General features: G+C 26.3%; 1 protein-coding gene across 1 annotated transcript; it reads left to right on the top strand.

Moving 5' to 3' along the window:
- The first annotated feature begins 216 nt into the window (after positions 1-216).
- LOC136092081 (uncharacterized) lies at positions 217-984 on the top strand. The gene has a single exon (XM_065819801.1). It carries the CDS (start codon positions 217-219, stop codon positions 982-984), a length of 768 nt encoding a protein of 255 aa, XP_065675873.1.
- The last annotated feature ends 20,908 nt before the right edge of the window (positions 985-21,892 follow it).

Here is a 21,892-nt window from a genome sequence, read left to right on the forward strand (position 1 = left end):
AACACACACAAATTTTAGTATAAGCAAATCGAAATGTAAAATAACTATTTTTATAACAGTTTTATAAGTTTGAGCTTTGATTTTGTGGCTTTTGTAACGATCGGACGTGTTTTTGCAACGTAGTAAAAAAAAAAAAATTAAATTAAATTCAATTAAAAAATAATAATAATAATTAAATTAAATTCAATTAAAAAATAAAACAACAAATCTACAAAAATGACAGTTACATTAGTGGAAATTAAAAGAATGATAAAGGATATGTTTGAGGAGTTTGAGAACAAAATTGAAGCGATACTGAAAAAACAAGAAAAAAATTTTGCAAATATAATCAACGCTAATCTAAAAATAACAAATCAGCGTCTTGATAAAGTGGAAATGATGTCGAACGACAATGTCAATATTATTAAAGCTATATCAAAAGATGTGGAAGAATTAAAAACGAGTTTAAATTATCATGAAGAACTTGTTGAGAAGAAGATAAAAACCGCCGTTAACACAGTGGAAAAAAATAAAAATTATAATGAAACAAAAAACAATAAAAGTGAATTTACATATGTAAAAAAGAAATTAAGAGAAATGGAGGACAGGTCCAGAAGAAACAACCTAAGGGTGGACGGTATCAAAGAGGAAGATAATGAAACCTGGTGCGATAGTGAAGCGAAGGTTCTTAAATTGTTTGATGAGCAACTTGGCCTAAAAAGTATAAAAATTGAGCGTGCACATCGCACTAGACTGAGAAACAATAAAAAACCTAGAACTATTGTCTTAAAGCTATTAGACTTTAAGGATAAAATTGCTATCTTAAAAAAGTCATCAACATTAAAAGGAAAAAACATTTACATTAATGAAGATTTTTGCGCAGAAACAAACCTAATAAGAAAGGAGTTGAAAGAAAAAATGAAGGTGGAAAGACATGCGGGGAAGTTCGCTTACGTATCGTACGATAAATTAATCATTCGGGATTGGAATCAAAAGGAAAAGTAATTTATGTTCTTAATATCTTCTTTCTTTTTATAGTTTATATTTGTATATCTTTTTATATACATAAGTGCTCTATTTTATATTTTTACGAATAAAAGAAATAAGTTTTCTAAAGGAAGAGAGAAATAAAAAAATAATAATAAAAAAAAAACTTTAAATATTTTAAATAATATTTATTAAAAAATTAAAAATGGTTTCGAATATGACTGAAAACGAAAATTACTTCGAAAATAGTTCATTTCATGTTTTTAGATTAAATAATTTAAACACGCTCGATGAGCACGATCCTGATAAAATTATATTTGATGACTATTCATTAATGAATACGGAAGCACAATATTTATTTCCGGACGAAATAAAGCAATATTTATCATATATTGAACCTTTTGAGAACTTATCTCTTCTTCATCATAACATAAGAAGCGCTAAAGCAAATTTTGAAAACTTTAAAATATTCTTAGAGGAAAGCAATTTTATTTTCAATATAATTTGTTTAAGTGAAACTTGGCTAACTGATGATGCATTTAGCGAAAGTTGTAGGTTTGACTTACTAGAATATGACGCAATTCACTTACAAAGAAAGAGGTGGTGGTGTTGTTATTTACGTCAAAAATAGCTTGCGGTTTAAAATGCGAAAAGACATGTGCATATCTGAATGCAACGGCGAATTTGTTTCGATTGAAATAGTTAATGATAAAACCAAAAATATTTTAGTAACCTGTTGTTACAAACCGCCAAATGCGTCCACAGAAATTTTCTCAAATCATCTCTAGAATATTATTCAAAAAGTTTCTCTAGAAAAAAAAAACTGTTTGTATTAGGTGACTTTAATATTAACGCCCTAAATTATGACAATGATATAGAAAGTCAAAACTTTTACAATGATTTATTTCGATATGGTGTGATCCCTTTAATAAACAAACCAACAAGAATAACAAGAAATTCAGCAACATTAATAGACAATATATTAACTAACTTTTTATTTGAAAACTCGTTAAAAAAAGGAATAATTAAAACACCAATTTCAGATCACATGCCAATTTTCATATCCGCTAATACGTCAAATAAACAAAAACAAAAACAAAATAAAGTCACATTTACTAAACGCCTCCTATCATTAAACAATCAATTAGCGTTTCAAAATGAACTAGGAAATATAGACTGGTCTCTATTAGAATCACTCAATGATGCTAATTCCATGTTTAATAACTTCCATCACAGTTTTTCAAATTTGTATGAAAAACACTTCCCAGAGACAGAAGTAAAAATTAAGTTAAAACCTTAAATTCGCCATGATTTAGTAAAGGCTTAAAAAAGCTTGGAAGCGAAAACATCGACTGTACGATAGATATCTAAAAAATAAGTGCGTAAAGACCAAGGCAGAATATAAAAACTATAGGACTTTATTTGAGAAAGTCAAACGAACTGCAAAATCAAACTATTATAAAAAGCAACTTGAAAAGTGTCAACTAAGTTCTAGGAAAACTTGGCAAGTACTAAATGAAATAATTGGAAAACCGAAAATCAATGAATCTTTTCCGAAAATCTTACATATTAAAAATAAAACTATTGACAATGAAAACAATATAGCAAATGAATTTAACAATTTTTTTGTGAATATAGGACCTAAACTTGCGGCAAAAATTCTAAATGTAAATAAATCATTTAAGGAATACCATCAGTGCAATAAAAATCTATTTAAAAATGAGAATTTAACCTTTAAAGAATACGAAACAGCTTTTAAAAGCTTGAAACGTAATAAGTCATCTGGAATTGATGGTATAAACAGCAACATTGTCATTGACTGTTTTAATGAGTTAAAAGTGCCATTTAAAATTTGTAAACGTTCTCTGAATGAGGGTATCTTTCCTGATATACTTAAATCAGCAAAAGTTAAACCTATATATAAATCAGGCGATAAAACGGATATTGGAAACTATAGACCAATATCTATACTTTCCATTTTTTCTAAGATTTTTGAGCGAATTATGTTCAATAGGTTATATGCAATTTTTAAAAATAATGACTTATTCTATTCAAAACAGTTTGGATTCCAGAAAAGCACTTCAACTGAACATGCAATACTTTACTTAATTAATGAAATTAAAAAAAAATCTTTTGCAAACGGAGAATTTACTTTAGGCGTGTTTATTGACCTCTCCAAGGCCTTTGACACAGTGGATCATAAAATAATGATAAAAAAGCTTATGATATACGGCATAAGAGGCGTACCCTGCAGGTGGATGGCAGATTACCTGAGTAAACGTACACAGTCCATATATAACGGAAATAAATAACTAACAAATTCATCTTTAATTTCTTGTGGAGTGCCCCAAGGATCTATTCTTGGACCTCTACTTTTCCTAATATAGTGAATGATCTCTGGAGAGCGACAAATATATCAACAATAATGTTTGCTGACGACAGTAACTTTTATTTCAGGAAAAGATATACCTCAACTCTTTGTACAAATGAACAACGAGTTAGATAAAATTTCACTATGGCTCAATGCAAATAAACTTTCTATTAATTCAAGTAAATCAAAGTTCTCATTATTCCACCCTTTAAAAAAAAAAATTCCTATTTCTTTTCGAAAACTAGTTATTGAAAACACAGAAGTTAGTCGCGAAAGAGTCACAAAATTTCTTGGTGTTCTCATTGACGAAAATATTACCTGGAATAAACATATTGCCTATATTGGAATCAAAATATCAAAAAGTATTGGCGTTCTATATCAGTCACGGGATTTACTTAATAAGCATCATCTAAAACAAATCTATTTCAGTTTTATACAAAGTTACTTGAATTACGCGAATATTGCGTGGTGTAGTACATCTAAAAGCAAGCTTGAAGCACTCTATCGAAAACAAAAACATGCCTTAAGAATAATAAATTTTAAAAATAAAAACGAACATGCAAAACCATTGTTCGAAATTATGAACATCTTTACGTTATACGAGATAAACGTTTATAAAATTTTATGTCTCATGTACAAAAGTAAATTTCAACAATGCCCCTCAATTTTTAATGATCTTTATGAAATAAAACCTAACATTAAGTATACTTTACGCACAACAGGCTTAATTGAACCATTGTGCAAAACTAAACAAGAACAATTTAAAATTACGTATCGTGCTCCGCATATCTGGAATAAAATCTTAGCAAAATATAGTAATTTACAAGATGTAAACAATATAAATTGCTTTCAAAAACTAATAAAAAAGAGTATTTCAAAGTATAAAAATCTTATTAATGATTTCTTTTAAACTGCATTTTTTTATTTTTTTATTTTTTATTATTTTTTTTTTTTTGTTTCTTTGACTGTTTGTTTTATTTGTTCTTGTCTTTTTACATTGAATGTTTTTGGTGTTAACACTATTTACCTTAGTTAATTAAGTTTTGCATTTAACAATATTATTGGAATTTAATATTGTAAAAACATAACTAGTACAACGGTTCTTGATGATAAGACTTAATGGTCTTCTGCAAGTTTCCCGCGTTTTTATATATTTTTGTATAACTATCTCTTATTATTTTGTCTTTGATTTTTTTTTTTATATTTATAACTGGATTATTTTTGAAAGAATAAGAGTATCTTGTATTATATTACGGAATTTAATTGTAACAAAAACGGAAAATTTAAAAAAAAAAAAAAAAAAAAAGTTTGCGCCAACTTACCCCGTTGTTTTTTTTATTGAGGACCCGGAAAGGCCCCAAGAATTTTTTTTGTAAATGAATGCAAATTTCACAAGTTACCCAAATTCATACCCTTTGAGACTATACTTTTATATTTTTAAAAAAATGTCCTGTTAGGGCTACAGAGCTCATAGAGTAAAAACCGAGCCAACTAGCCCCGGTCTCCCCTATAAAAAATAAAAGAAAACAACAATAAAAAACTCATTAAGTGCATATATATATATATATATATATATATATATATATATATATATATATATATATATATATATATATATATATATATATATATATATATATATATATATATATATATATATATATATATATATATATATATATATATATACACTTGATGAGTTTTTTTATTGTTGCTTTATTTTATTTTATATATCAATTTCTATATCAATGAAACTTCTTGGGATGCAATATAAAAAGAATATCTTACGTTGTTTATCCAATAAATCAGAACTCATTGACTCCATGATAACATTAGATAATCGTGTTGTTTTTCGAAAAAATACTCTCAATGAAATACTACATATAAAAATTATAAAAGCATATTCCAATTATCTTAAAACTATAAACACATTGTTATCTACACAAATGTAACTATAAATATTCTGTATTTCAATAAAAGAATTCTATACATAAACATGCTTAACTTGCAAAGGAATAAAGCAAAAGCATAAAGGAAGATCATTATTACTATTTGATGTCTTCATTTGCGAACGCTTGATACTACTCGGCCTCCGATTTTACTGCAATTTTTTTCTCCTGACGATGTACTAGGTCATTTAAAAATCATTTAAACAGTTTTGCACCTAATTTCTAATAAAAAATAGATATAAAAATAGAAACACTAAACTTATATTAAAAAGTAGCAATATATTTATATATTGTAACTTATCTATATTGAATAAAATCATTATACAACTTAATTCAATTAACTCAATCATAGCGCTTTTAATGTATGTAAAAATATTTAAAAAAACTAAACAAATGATAATAATGATGATGAGAACAATTATGATTCTACACTTATTCGCATAATTAAAAGGAAATATTTAATCTACATATGATTTAAACCCAGTCACGCAAATGAATGTCAGGTCAAACTCGTAAAATGAATATAAAATTGTAACCAAAATAAATAAAACTAAGCGAAGTAAACCAAGGAATAAAATATAAAAAAACTGTAAAAGTATAAACTATAAAATCCAATACTCTATAATGCTTGACTAATACAATAAAAATATTGTAATAATAAAAACATTATATTTCAAGAAAAATATATAAAATATCAGAGGAAATTTAGAACAAATAAAAAAACCATCAACTTTTTTTAGGTTACACTGTTAAAGCTTGTTTTGCACAACCACTATTTCTGTCAGGAGCTTGCATTAGCCATCGCTTCTTAGACCTCTCAACATCTGTATTACGTGCTCCTTTTTTATGTTTTTGAACTGCAACTGTTAAATTTAAAACAGCGTATTTAGATGTGATCCACTTAATTACCACAAAATATCCATTAATTTACTTACTGTTGATTATGACAGGAATTTGTTTTAACTACAACGGAGTGCTGCTACATCTTATAGCCTGCTGCTATAAGGAAGTGCCGCAACATCGACTGAAGGTTTGGTTGGGGCAGACAGTCTATTAAATAATAAAAAAAATTAAAAGGATATTAAAATATTCCTTACGTTTATATTAAAAAATCACCACTTTGAGCAAGTCTCGCAACAAGCGAAAAAATGAAATTAATTTACGCCGCTTAACTGCAGATTTACCCATTTATATAAGTAAATGATATAAATATATATCTATATATATTATAATAATATTATATTTATGTATTTATGTATATATATAATTATATAAATACTTAAATATAACTATACGTATATCATTCACTTATGCCATAAATGATATAAATATAAAATAAATAATATAAAGTATAAATGTTTTGAGATCCTTAAATCAAACTATTAGTATAAAATTAATAAGTCATAGGTTATACCTCGTTGAAATATAACATTTGCTGAATGTTGTAACCTATGACAATATTCATTATTAAATCGTATAACCTATGATAGTATAATCTATATAATGTTGTATAACTTATGACAATATATTACATAATATCATAATATTTAATTTTATTTTAAAAGTAAGTAAATTTTTTTTGAGGATCCCAAATATACAACCAGCACATATATATGGCCTACCTAAAATGCATAAAAAAATTTAAACAAATTCCTAATTTCAGACCTATTATTTCTTTAAATAATACCTATAACTATAAACTAGCTAAGTTCTTAAGTATTTTAGTTAAACCGTGTATTGATCTAAAATATTCATCAAAAGATTCTTTTATTTTTCTTGAAGAATTAAAATTACAACATTCCAGTAATAATTATTTAATTTCTTTTGATGTTAAAAGTTATACCACTAATATTCCATTGGAGGAGACCATTGACGAAGCGGTTTCTAAAATATTAAATAAAAATCCGGAACTTAAATTTCTAAGGCGAATTTAAAAAAATTATTTAGGTTTGCAACCTGTAATTCTCATTTGTTGTTTTATGGTAAATATTATAATCAAATTAATGGTGTAGCTATGAGGTCTCCTCCTGTTTTAGCCAATTTATAGCAAACTTAGAAAGAAATTATTTAAATGAATTTAACGGGAATAAACCTTTATTTTATAAAAGAAATTTAAACAAACATTTGATTTTGTTGATCAAAACAATTCTGTAAGCTAAGTTATTCGAAAATTATTCAAAAAGGAAAATATATAAAGAAAAAAAAATTATGTTGAAACTACTTTGAACTCATTATTTGAAAGCATTTATAGTTTGTATTGATCGAGTTCTTTACATCATTTGCGGTATTTGAAAACAAGAGTCAATGAATGTTAGAAAACTGTCTATTTGGTTCTACAATTTAGTTTATTTTTATGTTATAGTTTAATCAGTTGTATATGGAGTTTTGTTATAAGGTGTAAAACATTCAATTATAAAAAATGCTTTATTTTATATACGACGCTTAAGAACAGTGACGTAGCAAGGATTTTTGCGCTCGGGACAAAAATGAAAAAAATGCGCCTTTTTTAAATTAAAATTAAAAAAAAAACTACATTTTATGTTAAAATTGTCCTTTTTTATCTTTTCTACATGTTTTTTATTCTCTTTTATAAAAGTACATAAAAACTTAAAACATAAAACATAAAAGCCGGTTTATATTATCAACGACACATTCGAAATTTAGATTATATCATTTTATTTATTTATTTTTCATTTATTTTATTTTTTATTTGAATTTTTATGGTTTATTTCTATATACAATGATAAATCCGAAAATATTGTTGAATTAGCATAGGAACAGCCACAAATAGTCATAAAGACTAATCCAAGTAGCGACCGTTATTGACCACTATTTTTGCGTACAAAAGTACTACTCAAGCGCTGAGTTGGCGGTGGCAGAGGATTTGAACCCGTATCGTACAACAGTCCGGGTTTTAACTTTTTCGATTGATGCTCTAACCAACTGAGCTATCCAGCTACATTGTTAATATGAACCGTCGTTTTGAGGCAGCCAAAGATCTTGAGGACACATTTGAAAAACATGACATTAGATAAAGATCTGCGTGTGAGAAAGTTTTATCTATTAGCGTTAAATACAGCATTGATGTTTCTCTTGATTTAGTAGACGAGTTAGAACATTTAAAGGCAATTCACGCATCAAATTTCGGAAAGATAATTTTATCGCCGTTTCAATTATTATATAAACTCCGTGAGTTGAAGATTGATTCTCTTTTCATTTTAGCTGTTCTTAGAATCTTTTGTACTCTTCCAGTGACTGTTGCACAGGCACTAGAATATATCATTTTATTTATATAGAACGCTCTTTCAGCACGTTAGCAAGAATTAAAAATGTTTTACCTTCAACGATGTGTCAAGACTTTCTAATTTAAGAACACTGGCAATTGAAATGCCTCTTCCAAGGAAATTAGACTTTGATGCAGTTATCAAACTTATTCCAAGCAAAAAAACTTGCAAAGCTTATTTTGGCTAATCGTAATACAATTAAATACAATTATTTATTTTGCATATTTAAAATTCAAAATAATATTTTTTTTTAAAAAAAACAAGAGAATATTCTTGTTTTCTAAAAACATATTTGTTTGTAAAACTCTTTTAAAGATGGAGATTTTATTAATACTTTCAATTTTATTTTCTCTTCTTTTATATATTTCAAGTAAATTACTAACAATATCAATATTAAAGAAAAGGCCACTTAGTTTAAAAGCTTTCTATTACAAAATATTTTGCTAAATGAACTAATTTCTACCAACTGAAACTTGTAAAAGAAATGTAAGGATTTGTTGACAAACCAAACTAATTACTAATTAATTCAAGACACCATATTACAGACATTGATTTTTTTTTTTTTTTAATTTTGATGCCCCAAGAAGTCCTTACAGTCTTATCACAGAGCAACGCGTATGAGCATTTAGTTCACGCCTCCTTCCTCACCAATTTCGCAAAACTTGCCCAGAGGCGGGGTTTGAACCTTTGTTTTTGAGACAAGTGCGCTACCACCGCGCAACGGCTGCTTAAAAGTTTGATAAATTAAAGTTACGTTTTTATGAATATTACTGTCAGGGTTAGGGTAACACATGTACGCTAGGTAAATTTATTTACCTCACAAAACCTACAAAGAAGATAACCTACAACATTAACAACAAACAAACACATGCTTATGTACATACACCTCACATCCTGAATTAACATTTTACTTTTCTCTTTTTTAATTTATTTTCATTTTCTTCTATAATTATTGCTTATATCATATTTTTATTATTAAATATTCACTGTATACGACACAAAGTCAACCATGCTATACAAACAGTCTGTTCAACTGACTAGAGGCTACCTCCTAACTGTTTTAGAAAACGAATAATTCTACTCCACTTCAGATACTCCTGGTATCATTACAGTCACATGACATATTCACAGTTAATCTTATAACTTATACAAAATACAAAGTTCTATATAATCATAGATTATGAGTTTTAAAATATATATACAGATTATTAGTTTGTCAAATATATTCAAAAGCTATTGTTGTTATTTTGGTGTAATTCTATTTTAATTTTCTAGATTATCAAGTTGCAATAGTTTGTTATTGTTGTATATATGTTATTGGACTTCGAGTATTCACGTCTAGCTTACGTTACACCAGTTTTAATGACTTTCAACCAATTTTATACTAACAACTCATACCATCAAGACATTCTATTACAGTAGACACAAAAGTACACTGCATTGACTGTTTACATTACATACACATCTATAATACTCAAAACAGTTCACAACTCTCACTGACCCTCCTTATACTGCAACAAAGCACTGCACTTATCGGCACTCATGTCAAAAAAGTGACTTACAATTGTATGCAAGTTGTACTGAGCCCCACTAAGTGTCCTCTGGTCCCAGTATCAATTCAGAAGTCTGTGGCAATCGTCCTGATACTCTGATAATAGTCCTTTTGGGATAACATAATGGGATACCTTGACAAGATACCCTGGTGTAGACCCAGAGTGGAACTTCTTTTGGGATACCTGTCTCGGGCAAAAGTTGGAGGTCTTTTTATGTTCATACTGTACCATAAGGCAGGAATCCATACTGTACTCGAGACGTCCATGACACACTTATATCGATAATGTATGTTTACCACTCTAATAATACTGACCACAAGAAAACTACTTAAAAAACGAATAGTTCTGCTCCATCACTGATACTGCCTTTACATCACACTTACGCTTGACACTAACGACAACTTAGTAGAATAACAGTAAATGACTCTTAATTATCTCGGCTATTGTTAATTATTATTGTTTATTTTTACAACATATTATTTATCAATTTTTAAGTATTTTCTACTTTGAGGCTCTATATTTTCCACTGGACATCTGTCTTTTTGTACTTTTATCTCACTCTGCTAAACTCTTCTTAACTTATTATTTATCCCTAAGGCGTTCACTGCTCGGTGCAGCTTCACTAAAATGCATTGCATTTACAACAAAAATTTTTACGCCGGGGGCTGGCTTGGCTCTCTATTATATACATATATATAATAAAGATACGGCTATATTATATATATATATATATATATATATATATATATATATATATATATATATATATATATATATATACATACAGTGTATGTATATATATATATATATATATATATATATATATATATATATATATATATATATATATATATATAATGTATATATATATATACAATATATATATATATATATATATATATATATATATATATATATATACATACACACATATATGTATATATATATATATATATATACAGTGTACTTTTGTGTCTACTGTAATAGAATGTCTTGATGGTATGAGTTGTTAGTATAAAATTGGTTGAAAGTCATTAAAACTGGTGTAACGTAAGCTAGACGTGAATACTCGAAGTCCAATGACATGTATACAACAATAACAAACTATTGCAACTTGATAATCTAGAAAATTAAAATAGAATTACACCAAAATAACAATAATAGCTTTTTATATATACATATATATATATATATGTATATATACATATATATATATATATATATATATATATATATATATATATATATATATAATACGGCTTTATTATATATATATATATATATATATACATATATATATATATATATATATATATATATATATATATATATATATGTATATATATATATATATATATATAATACGGCTTTATTATATATATATATATATATATATATATATATATATATATATATATATATATAATACGGCTATATTATATATATATATATATATATATATATATATATATATATATACATATATATATATATATATATATATATATATATATATATATATATTATATATATATATATATACATATATATATATATATATATATATAATATATATATATATATATATATATATATATATATATATATATATATGTATATAAAGTGTTACCTAATATGGCAAAAAGCATACCATGCGTCGGTAAATCAGTTTCCTTCATTTTGGATATGTCAAAAAGTACGCCTGTTGCGTTTCTGGGAAGTTGTACATAATAATGTCTATTTTGATAAAAATATTATATTTTTCCAGACCTTTTTTTTGAGGATTAAGCAATATTTGATTTTAGTGTTAAACATATTTGTTATCAGCATTATTTCATCAAGTAAAAACCGTTTTTGAAATCGGCATAACTTAATGAGCAACCTAAGAAACTGCATTCTTTCTAAAAACTGTCCTCTGGGGCAGAAACGCAAAGACGCACAAGTGGCACAACCGCGTACTTTTGATATTTGTCATTGTTAGATAATTATCAATGACAATAATCACAATCGTCACACTTGAATGCTTCATGTAAAAACTTAAATAGAAATAGTAGGGTAGGGTGGGGTAATATGGATTGTTGGGGTAATATGGATATATTCAATAAGTATCCATGGAGTAAGTTATCTATACATAATTCTAAAACTTGAAAATTACCAACAATTTCTACACATAATTGTCTTCTTTTTTTTGCGTTAACAATGTTTATATTTGATTTACATAAAGAGTTAATATATAAAACACGTTGTTTTGAAAAAAATATAAAAAACATTATGTTTTAAAACTTTTGTCTGCAGACTTCAGTAATATTACTTATGGAAGTTTAATGATGTATATTCATTAGTTGGACCATGAAGTAACAATATGTAAAATTTAATTTATAAGTTCTCTAACCCATATTGATAAATAAACAAAAATCTAAAATGGGGTAAAATGGATATACAAGTAAAATAATAGTGGGGTAAAATGGATATATATAAAATCCTACTTACGTTATAGTATTTTATTACAAAAACACAAGCTACACGAAATTTAAATATACATTTATGCTCACTTTTGCTTTTTAATACAATATTATACATTTTTCAGTGACATATAATAGTTTTATATGTCACTGAAAAAAGTGACATATGTTTAGTTTATAATGCTTCTGAACTATTTACATTAAGATCATAGTTCAAATTTGTTTTCCCAGAATGGCTTGGGTAAAATTTAAATTCCCATCTAAATATTTTATATTTTATTTTTGTATTCCTCTTTACTTTATAATTAAATTATAGACTTTATATAACTAAAGTTTGTTTTAAAATATTTTAGATAAAATAATAAAACTGAAATAAATTATTATGCCTCGTGAATACCAACGCAAGACTATTGGTACATATGATCACAGCAAATTAATGACTGCCATACTGCTTGTTAAGGAAGGAGAGTCAGTATACAGTGTATCAAAGTCTTCTGGAATTCCTTATGGGACATTATACAGACGATCCCATGATCAAATCCAAAGGAATGACAAAAGAATCGGAAGCGGTCGTGGATTTTTTTGAATAATACTAAGGAAAATTTTCTTGTAGAAGCCTTGATGTACTTAGCTGATAAGGGTTTTCCACAAGATAGAGAAGATATCAAACTGATAGTTAAATCCTATATAACATTTATTGGCAAAAAAACTCTATTCAAAGATGACAAGCCAGGGAAAGACTGGTGCATGTCTTTTGAAAAAAGATGGAATGTAATCCTTGGAAAAAGAAAACCTGAACTTTTGACAAAAGCAAGAGCTAATGATCTTTCTCTAAAAACATTAACAGATTTTTTTGAGTTATATGAGAAGACATTAAACAATAATAATTTATTTGATAGACCACACTGCATATTTAATTTAGATGAAACAGGTTTACATACAGATCTTACAGCAGGAAAAATCTTTGTTCATAAAACATCAAAAACAGCCTATTACATTGCTCCATCATGTGGTAAATCAATGTATACTTTACTGTTTTGTGGGTCAGCAAATGGACAGTGTCTACCTCCCTTTGTCGTCTACAAAGCCATCTACCTTTATGATGCATGATGTCAAAATGGACCAGAAAATGCAATGTATGGTGTAACAAAATCCGTTAAAAATATATTTTAGAAAGTTCGATTGACAGGTTTATTCTACATGTAAAGGATTATGAAAAGCCTGTGTTGCTGCAATGTGATGGACACAACAGCCATATAACATATTCTACTGTTAAAAAGGCTCTGGACAATCATATAATTTTACTTTGCTTACCTCCTAACACAAGTCATGCATTACAACCTCTTGATGTTGGTTTTTTTGCTCCATTGAAATCCAATTGGAAGAAAATCCTTAAAGATTGGTTAAGAGAAAGCAGAAATAAAAATGTTGACAAGTCTGTATTTCCAAATTTACTAAAAGCTCTTATTAGTAAGATAGATAACAAACTTCTGAAAAGTGGTTTTAATGGTAGTGGTCTTTACTCTGTTGACAAATCAAAACCTATGAAAAAGATAGTGAATATGCAACCAAATCATGAGGAAGTAGATAAGTTTAATAAAAAAGAAAATGTTGTAAAAAACCTGCAGAGAGCAATCGATTCTGTACTTACACCTACCCCAAGTTAACCTACACTGACAGCACTTACAAATTCAAAAAAACGCAGAGCACGTGTCCAGGCCAAAAAGGGAGAAATTTTAACAGCACAAGATGTTGTCGCAAGGTTACAAGAAGAAGAAAAGAATAAAGCTGAAAAGAAGACTGTATCAGTAAGTAAAAGAAAACTGCTTGACATAACCAATACAGTTTGACTTTTTAAATACGTGAAAAGCAATAAGTGTGATATCAAATCAAATATAATGAGTATCCTTATATCAAATATAATGAGTATCCGCATTACCCCACCAGTGGGGTAATTTGGATATATAAAACGTGTTGTTAAAAGAGGATTAGTATGTTATTTATTTAAAATATATTTATGTTTTACTCATTGTGATTTTATTGTATACACCCTGAATGTAAAGAAAAATAACAAAGGTTTTTATGGTGGTTTTTCACTAAAAAAAAAAATTATGTTAGAAAAAAATATATCCAAAATTCTATCCGTATTACCCCTCCCCACCCTATTGTTTTGAAATGTCAGAAATAAGATTTCGTATTTTTTTATTTAATTTTTATAAATGAGTTTTTGATTAAAATTTAAAGCTAAGAGTATAAATCGATATCTTTTTATATGAAATATAACAAAATATCGATTTATACTCTTAGTAATATATAATAGCATATATTACATTACACAATACATAATAATTAGCAGATATACATAAATATTATATTTATGTATACCTGGTGATTATCATATATTGTAGGTATATAATTATGCATTTCCTAATTTGAATATATATACCTATATATATATACCTATATATATATATATATATATATATATATATATATATATATATATATATATATATATATATATATATATATATATATATATATATATATATATATATATATATATATATATATATATATATATATATATATATATATATATATTTTAAGGTGCGGTTGTGCCTCCCTATAGGGGCACAACCATTTTTTTCACTAAGTCTAGTTTTTGTGTTATAACATTTTCAAAAACCGTTTTATTTTTTTCTTAATTGCAGCAATTTGAAGCTTAATAATGTGTTTATCGAAATACACTGTTAAAAAAACGCATGCCGTTTTTATTTTCATACTCCATTAATCTAAACGTTACGGGGGCTGTTATGCCCCCACTTCCCCTATATATATACATATATATATATATATATATATATATATATATATATATATATATTATATATATATATATATATATATATATTTATATATATATATATATATATATATATATATTTATATGTATATTTATATATATATATTTATATATATATATATATATATATACATATATATATACATATATATATACATATATATATATATACATATATATATATATATATATATATATATATATATATACATATATATATATACATATATATATATATATATATATATATATATATATATATATATATATATATATATATATATATATATATATATATATATATATATATATATATATATATATATATATATATATATATATATATATATTTATATGCGCGGTTCCATATTCAAGTGAGTTATTTTTGGAAAAATAGATTTCAATTACCTAAATAAAGATTCTTTATTTTGATTTGTTAACATTATTTGTGTTTGTTTTATATTTTTAATTGAGACTTAAAGCTGTGCGTTAATTTTTATAAGTAAATTGTAAATAAATTACATATTTAATAAATGCTTATAGCAATAGGAGAAACTGTTTTTTTTTAACATTAACTACCACAAATTTAATACTTCACATTTGAAGTTTAAAAATAAAAATAACTTAAATAAGCTTCATTTTTTTGACAATATATAATATTTGTTTTAGTTTTCCAACAATGTAACTGTTCCGTAAGTAACAAATATGACATTTTTATTAAGTTTATGCTTAAAAAAAGTATCCAATAAGAGAAAGGATTATAATAATCACAATAAACTACTTTTTCTATATTTAAGACTAAAAATCTGATAGTTGAAGCATTTCCTAAGAGCCTGCAAACAATGTTTATTTTAGTCCTGCAAGTAACGGCTCAATGTCCCATAAGTAACGGCTCATTGCATAGTCTTTAAAGTGAGAAACTTATCAAAACACTTTGATATTTAAAAAGTTCAAAATACAACGAACTATTTATAAAACTCTCTTTTAATGGATAGAAAATCTTATGGAAAGTATTTCGAACATTTATACAACTTATTGACAATCTTAATTTTTATTTTAGACCAAAATAAAAATTAATGAATAAAACTAATGCATAAAGAAAGAGTAAATGGAGACGATTGAATCCTATTTTAGCAAAGGAAAATATAAAGAATGTGTTAAGAAACACCGAGAACTACCGAGAGCTACCGAGAGAAACACCGAGAAAAAAAAGGGAAGAATACAGAAAGTTGCCAGAAGGTAAAACATAAAGCTGATACAGAAAAAAAGATTAAAGAAAGGGAAAAAAAAGCTAAGTGTAGAAAAGAAACTTCAAATAAAATTAATGAAACTATTTGCTACAGGCAGCCATATAGTACACGTTCTTCTCTGTCAAGAGCTGCAAATAAAGTAAAAACAATGTTACTTAATAGCCCCTCAAAGCAAAAAGCAGTTATTCTAAAATTAGCTGTTGAACTAAATTGCAAAATTGTAGAAAGTTTGATTAAGTATAGAACAGCAGCTTTTTAAGACTAATTAATGTTCTCCTTAGTCGACAAGCACCAGCTAATTTATGCACGTACAACCATCATCAAAATGTAATTCTTTCACTAAACAAAAAGCTTTCTGTTTGTAGTGCAAATACACATGTTTATTTTAACGAATTTACAGACTCTTGCTTTCAATGCCCAGATAACCCAGCGTTTTGGTTTAGTGAGTTTGGTTTAGTGATGTTTCATAAAAAAGTTATCAATTGCAGTGTGATAGTGATACTTCGGAAAAAATTCATGAATAGCAGTGATACAAATGGATTACGCAGAAAATTACAAATGTTTCTCTCAAGATGAGGTTCAAGATGCACACTGGAATCAACAGCAGGTAACTATTTTTACTTCTGTGACTTGGTTTCAAAATACGAAAAACTGTCAGGCAATTGTTAGTGATTGCACTACTTATAAATTAATTCAAAGCAAAAATTTTTGAGTTTCGACAGATGATCCATTAAGCCAATTTAAGAACAGATTTATTATTGCAGGTACTCAAAAGCTCCAAAAAATAAATGGGATTGCCATCAAATGGAACTATAGTGCAACTAGTCATGGAAAGGGATTGATAGATGGCTTAGGAGCAGTTGTTAAAAGAATTGCTTCTAATCAGGTTTTAACCAGAAAGGCTATTATTAACAATGCTGAAGATTTTTATCACGTAGTTTCAAATACTAACCCAAACTTTCAAATTTCTTTAATTTTATCTGACCATATTGATCAAAGAAGCAGTGAACTGAATCTAGAAGAGATATTTCAGAAATCAAATTATGTAATAGGGATTTCCACTTTTCATTACTTTTCCTTTTTTGATGATTACCTACAAACAAAACGATATTCCTCTGAGTCAGAAACAACAACTCCAAAAATCAAAGTTGCAAAAAAAAAACAAAAAAAAAAAAACAAGGTTTTTATGTATTTTGTTAATTAGTTTTTTGAATTTTTATAAAGTGTATAAAAGTAGGATGCACATAAAGTAGACAATAAAATCGGCTTTAGACTTTAATTTTACTTATTTTTAATCATTTTTTTTAGAATACAACAGCTAATCCTAAAGTTGGAGTGAAGAAGTATATGCGACGAAAAAAATAATAGATGACAAATTATCTTTCGTGATGCTTTTGATGAATATTAAACACACAAAGTTTTTTCATAAATTTATATTACATGCCTAGACATATGTAATAGGGGAGACCGGGGCTAGTTGCAACAAAATTTAAAAAACTGCATTTATCTCCTTAAACTTTAATATTTTTGAATTTTTTTTTTTCAGGGTGATAAAATAGATCTTAGTGACATGTTAATCCAACATTGATAAATATAATATAAAACTTAGTTATTCCGCAATAGTGAAACAAAAATGAAAAAAAAAAATGTTGCAACTTACCTCGCATCGGGGCAAGTTGCAACAGTGAACGGGGCAAGTTGCAACACATTACCTTAAAAGAATAAGCCTTGTAGAGTTCACAGAAAAATTACTAGTCAATCTGTAATTTCTATTTAGCAACAAAAATTTTATAATTACAATAAAAGAAAGTAGTATTTTCCTTGAGTTGCAATACATTTATTATGCAAGACTTCACATATACCTGACTTGTTTAGTAAACTAAAAACTGTTTTTGAAAAAAAAAAGTTCTCTTGGTCAAATAAACAACAATTAAGTTTAAAAAAAGACAAGAGGAGTATTTAGAATATTTAAGTTCTGTTTTTTTCTGTTTTTAGGATAAAAAAACACGACAACATTTTGTTTAAAAAACAATTTTTTTAATGCAAAAAATTAATTAATTCCATTTTAATTCACCTTTAATGTTCTCTTTTTGATTGTTGATGTGGAAGTATTAGACTTTCTCTTTTTAGAACTAACTTCTTTTTCAGCCATAAGTCGCTGTTTTACTGGAGTATCTGTAAGAATTTCTGCATACTTTCTTTTTGATCTAGTGAGTGTTTCTTTCCTAGGTTGTGCTTTTGGCAGAGGTCTTACATTCTCTGGGGTAAATTCTAATGATGCCGGAGATGGAATTGCATCTGAGATTGAAGTTGATATACTAATATCAATACCTGCTTTAGATTGAGTTGCTGAACGATCAGTAACAAATGATGGAGCAAAATCTGCATTTGAAAATATATCCTTATCATATAGGAATATTCCTGCCACTCTAAAACCAGATGTTATGTTTTTTTTTGTAAGAGAATGCGGTAAGGCTATTTTTGCAATTCCTGGCAAATCATATATACTCATTATTTTTCCTGGCCATTGTTTCATCCATGAGTCTTGTGCATTAGCTATGCATTTTTTGAATGGTCCGAATACAGATCTAGAGGTTGCAACTTATGTGAGCAATGAGGAGGGAAGGAAAGCAAAACTATACCATTATCTTTACACAATGTTATTAATTGAACAGATAAATGAGACTGATGGTTGTCTAAAAGTAATAGCACAGGACTTTCTTTTTTGGGCTTGACATGCCAAATAAAGTGGTTTAAGTAAGTAACAAAGCACTCTTCATTCATCCACCCTGACCCATTCGAAGCACCAATGCATTCATTTGGTCCATCACAAATAAAGTGATCAAAAATTTCTTTCTCGGAAACAGAAACATTGGAGGCACACATGCATTTACAGCTAACACCATTGTTACTAGTGTCCCCCGTTCTTGAGATGTTAATGCTCCAACTTGCTTAATATCTTTACGAGCAATTACCTTGTTTGGTTTTTGCACAGTGGTGATACCAGTCTCATCAACATTGTAAATATCACTTACATTAGCACGATTAAAACTAGTTGCTCGTGCAAGACTTGTTGCTTCTGGAGTTCTGATAGACAACCTTGAATGTTGATTTAAAAACCCTCTTATCCAGTCAGGACCAGCCATTGAAAGTTTTAACCAAGATTTTAAAAAATTAATTTTATACTTTATAGCTCATTCAAATGCAAGTTTTCGTGCTTCATAAGGTGATAATCCAACATAAATATCAGAAGCTGTTGATATATATGAAGCAATAGCTTTTTCTTGTGCTAAATTGAAAACTTGGCGTGACTTTTTATAACCAGGAATAGGTAGCGGCATTCCCATATTATTAGCTATTTTTACTTTATTTATGTAACAAAAAAGAGTTGAGTAGAGGGTTCCATACTTTTTTGCTGATGCTCTAATCGATATTTCTTTCCCATCAATAACATGGTTATGGCTGCCTCTATTACCACTGCTGTTGGATAAAGTCCTTTTTCAGTTTTTCTCTTGTAAGTTCTCATTTACAATTTTTACTTAAGCACAAAATAACAGTTTAATCAAATAACAATAAACTAAAAAAACATTAAAGTTATTTTATGCAACTTAACCTACATCATCATTTATTTATATATGAATGATTAATGTATCTTTGTATATATGTATGCATATATATATATATATATATATATATATATATATATATATATATATATATATATATATATATATATATATATATATATAAATGTTTACATATTATACACATAACATATATATAATATATATATATATATATATATATATATATATATATATATATATATATATATATATATATATATATATATATATATATATATATATATATATATATATATATATATATATATATATAAATTTAAAACAAAATTTTATGATAAAGATAAGTTTAATAAATGGTGAATAAAAATAAAAAATAAAAAAGAATAAAAGTTTATATAAGTTGTATATGTATATAATATAGTATATTATATACATATCATATATCATATATTATATGAAGCGTATTTATATATATTTATGCATTATATATTATGTATATATATGTTATATGTATATTATGTATAACTTTATATGTATATATATATATATATATATATATATATATATATATATATATATATATATATATATATATTTATATATATATATATATATATATATATATATATATATATATATATATATATATATATATATTCAGGTATTATATATTATGTATATATATAAATGTATGTAATATGTATATTAAACATAATATACATATAAAATACATGTATATATACATAATATGTAATACATAAACATATATACATATATATACATATGCTTTATATATATTATATACATATACAACTTATTTAAACTTATCTTCATCATAAAATTTTTGTTTTCGTTTACATTTGTTTACGCTGTTACTTAAAAAAAGCGTCCATTTTTTTAGAAAAAACTAGTTTAGTCCGTAAAATCAACAAAACCCGCAGCTAATTTTTGATTCAACTTACACCAAGCAATTTGATGCATCTTACCCCATAGGCATCATAATCACTCTAATCATTGTATATAATTATTTTTATTGGAAAAAAAAATTTTTTTGACTTATCGTGTTTGAAAAAGATTTTTTTAACTTACCATTACTTAATTATGGTCATATACCTCTAAGTTTAAAGTAAAACTCAAAAAAACTTCAAAAACGAAATTTAAAAATATCGAAAAAAAAAAATATCAATAACTTTTGAAATTTTTATTTAATAACTGTGAGTTTTTTACAGCTCACGTGTTAAAGTTTAGTTATATTAGTTAAGAAAAATTTAGAAAAAATATACAGTAACCATTCTTTAAACCGCATTGTTGCAACTTACCCCTGTTGCAACTAGCCCCGGTCTCCCCTATGTTTGTAGATAACAATATATGTAATATACAGATGTAATGTTTAAAAATATATGTCTATAGACATATACTTCTAAATATTACATCTAATGTAACGTATTGCTGATGTATAGAAATTATTTGATAGTTCTTTAACTTTTCATATTATAAAATCTGTTTGTTATGGTTATTAATAAGCTACGTTCCGTAAGTAACGTTTATTTCAGTCCCCGAAAGTAACACTAACTAATTTGATTTTAACGCGTATATAAATTGAT

This window comes from Hydra vulgaris, chromosome 15 (genome assembly GCF_038396675.1).
Source record: "Hydra vulgaris chromosome 15, alternate assembly HydraT2T_AEP".
Taxonomy (NCBI): Eukaryota; Metazoa; Cnidaria; class Hydrozoa; order Anthoathecata; family Hydridae; genus Hydra; species Hydra vulgaris.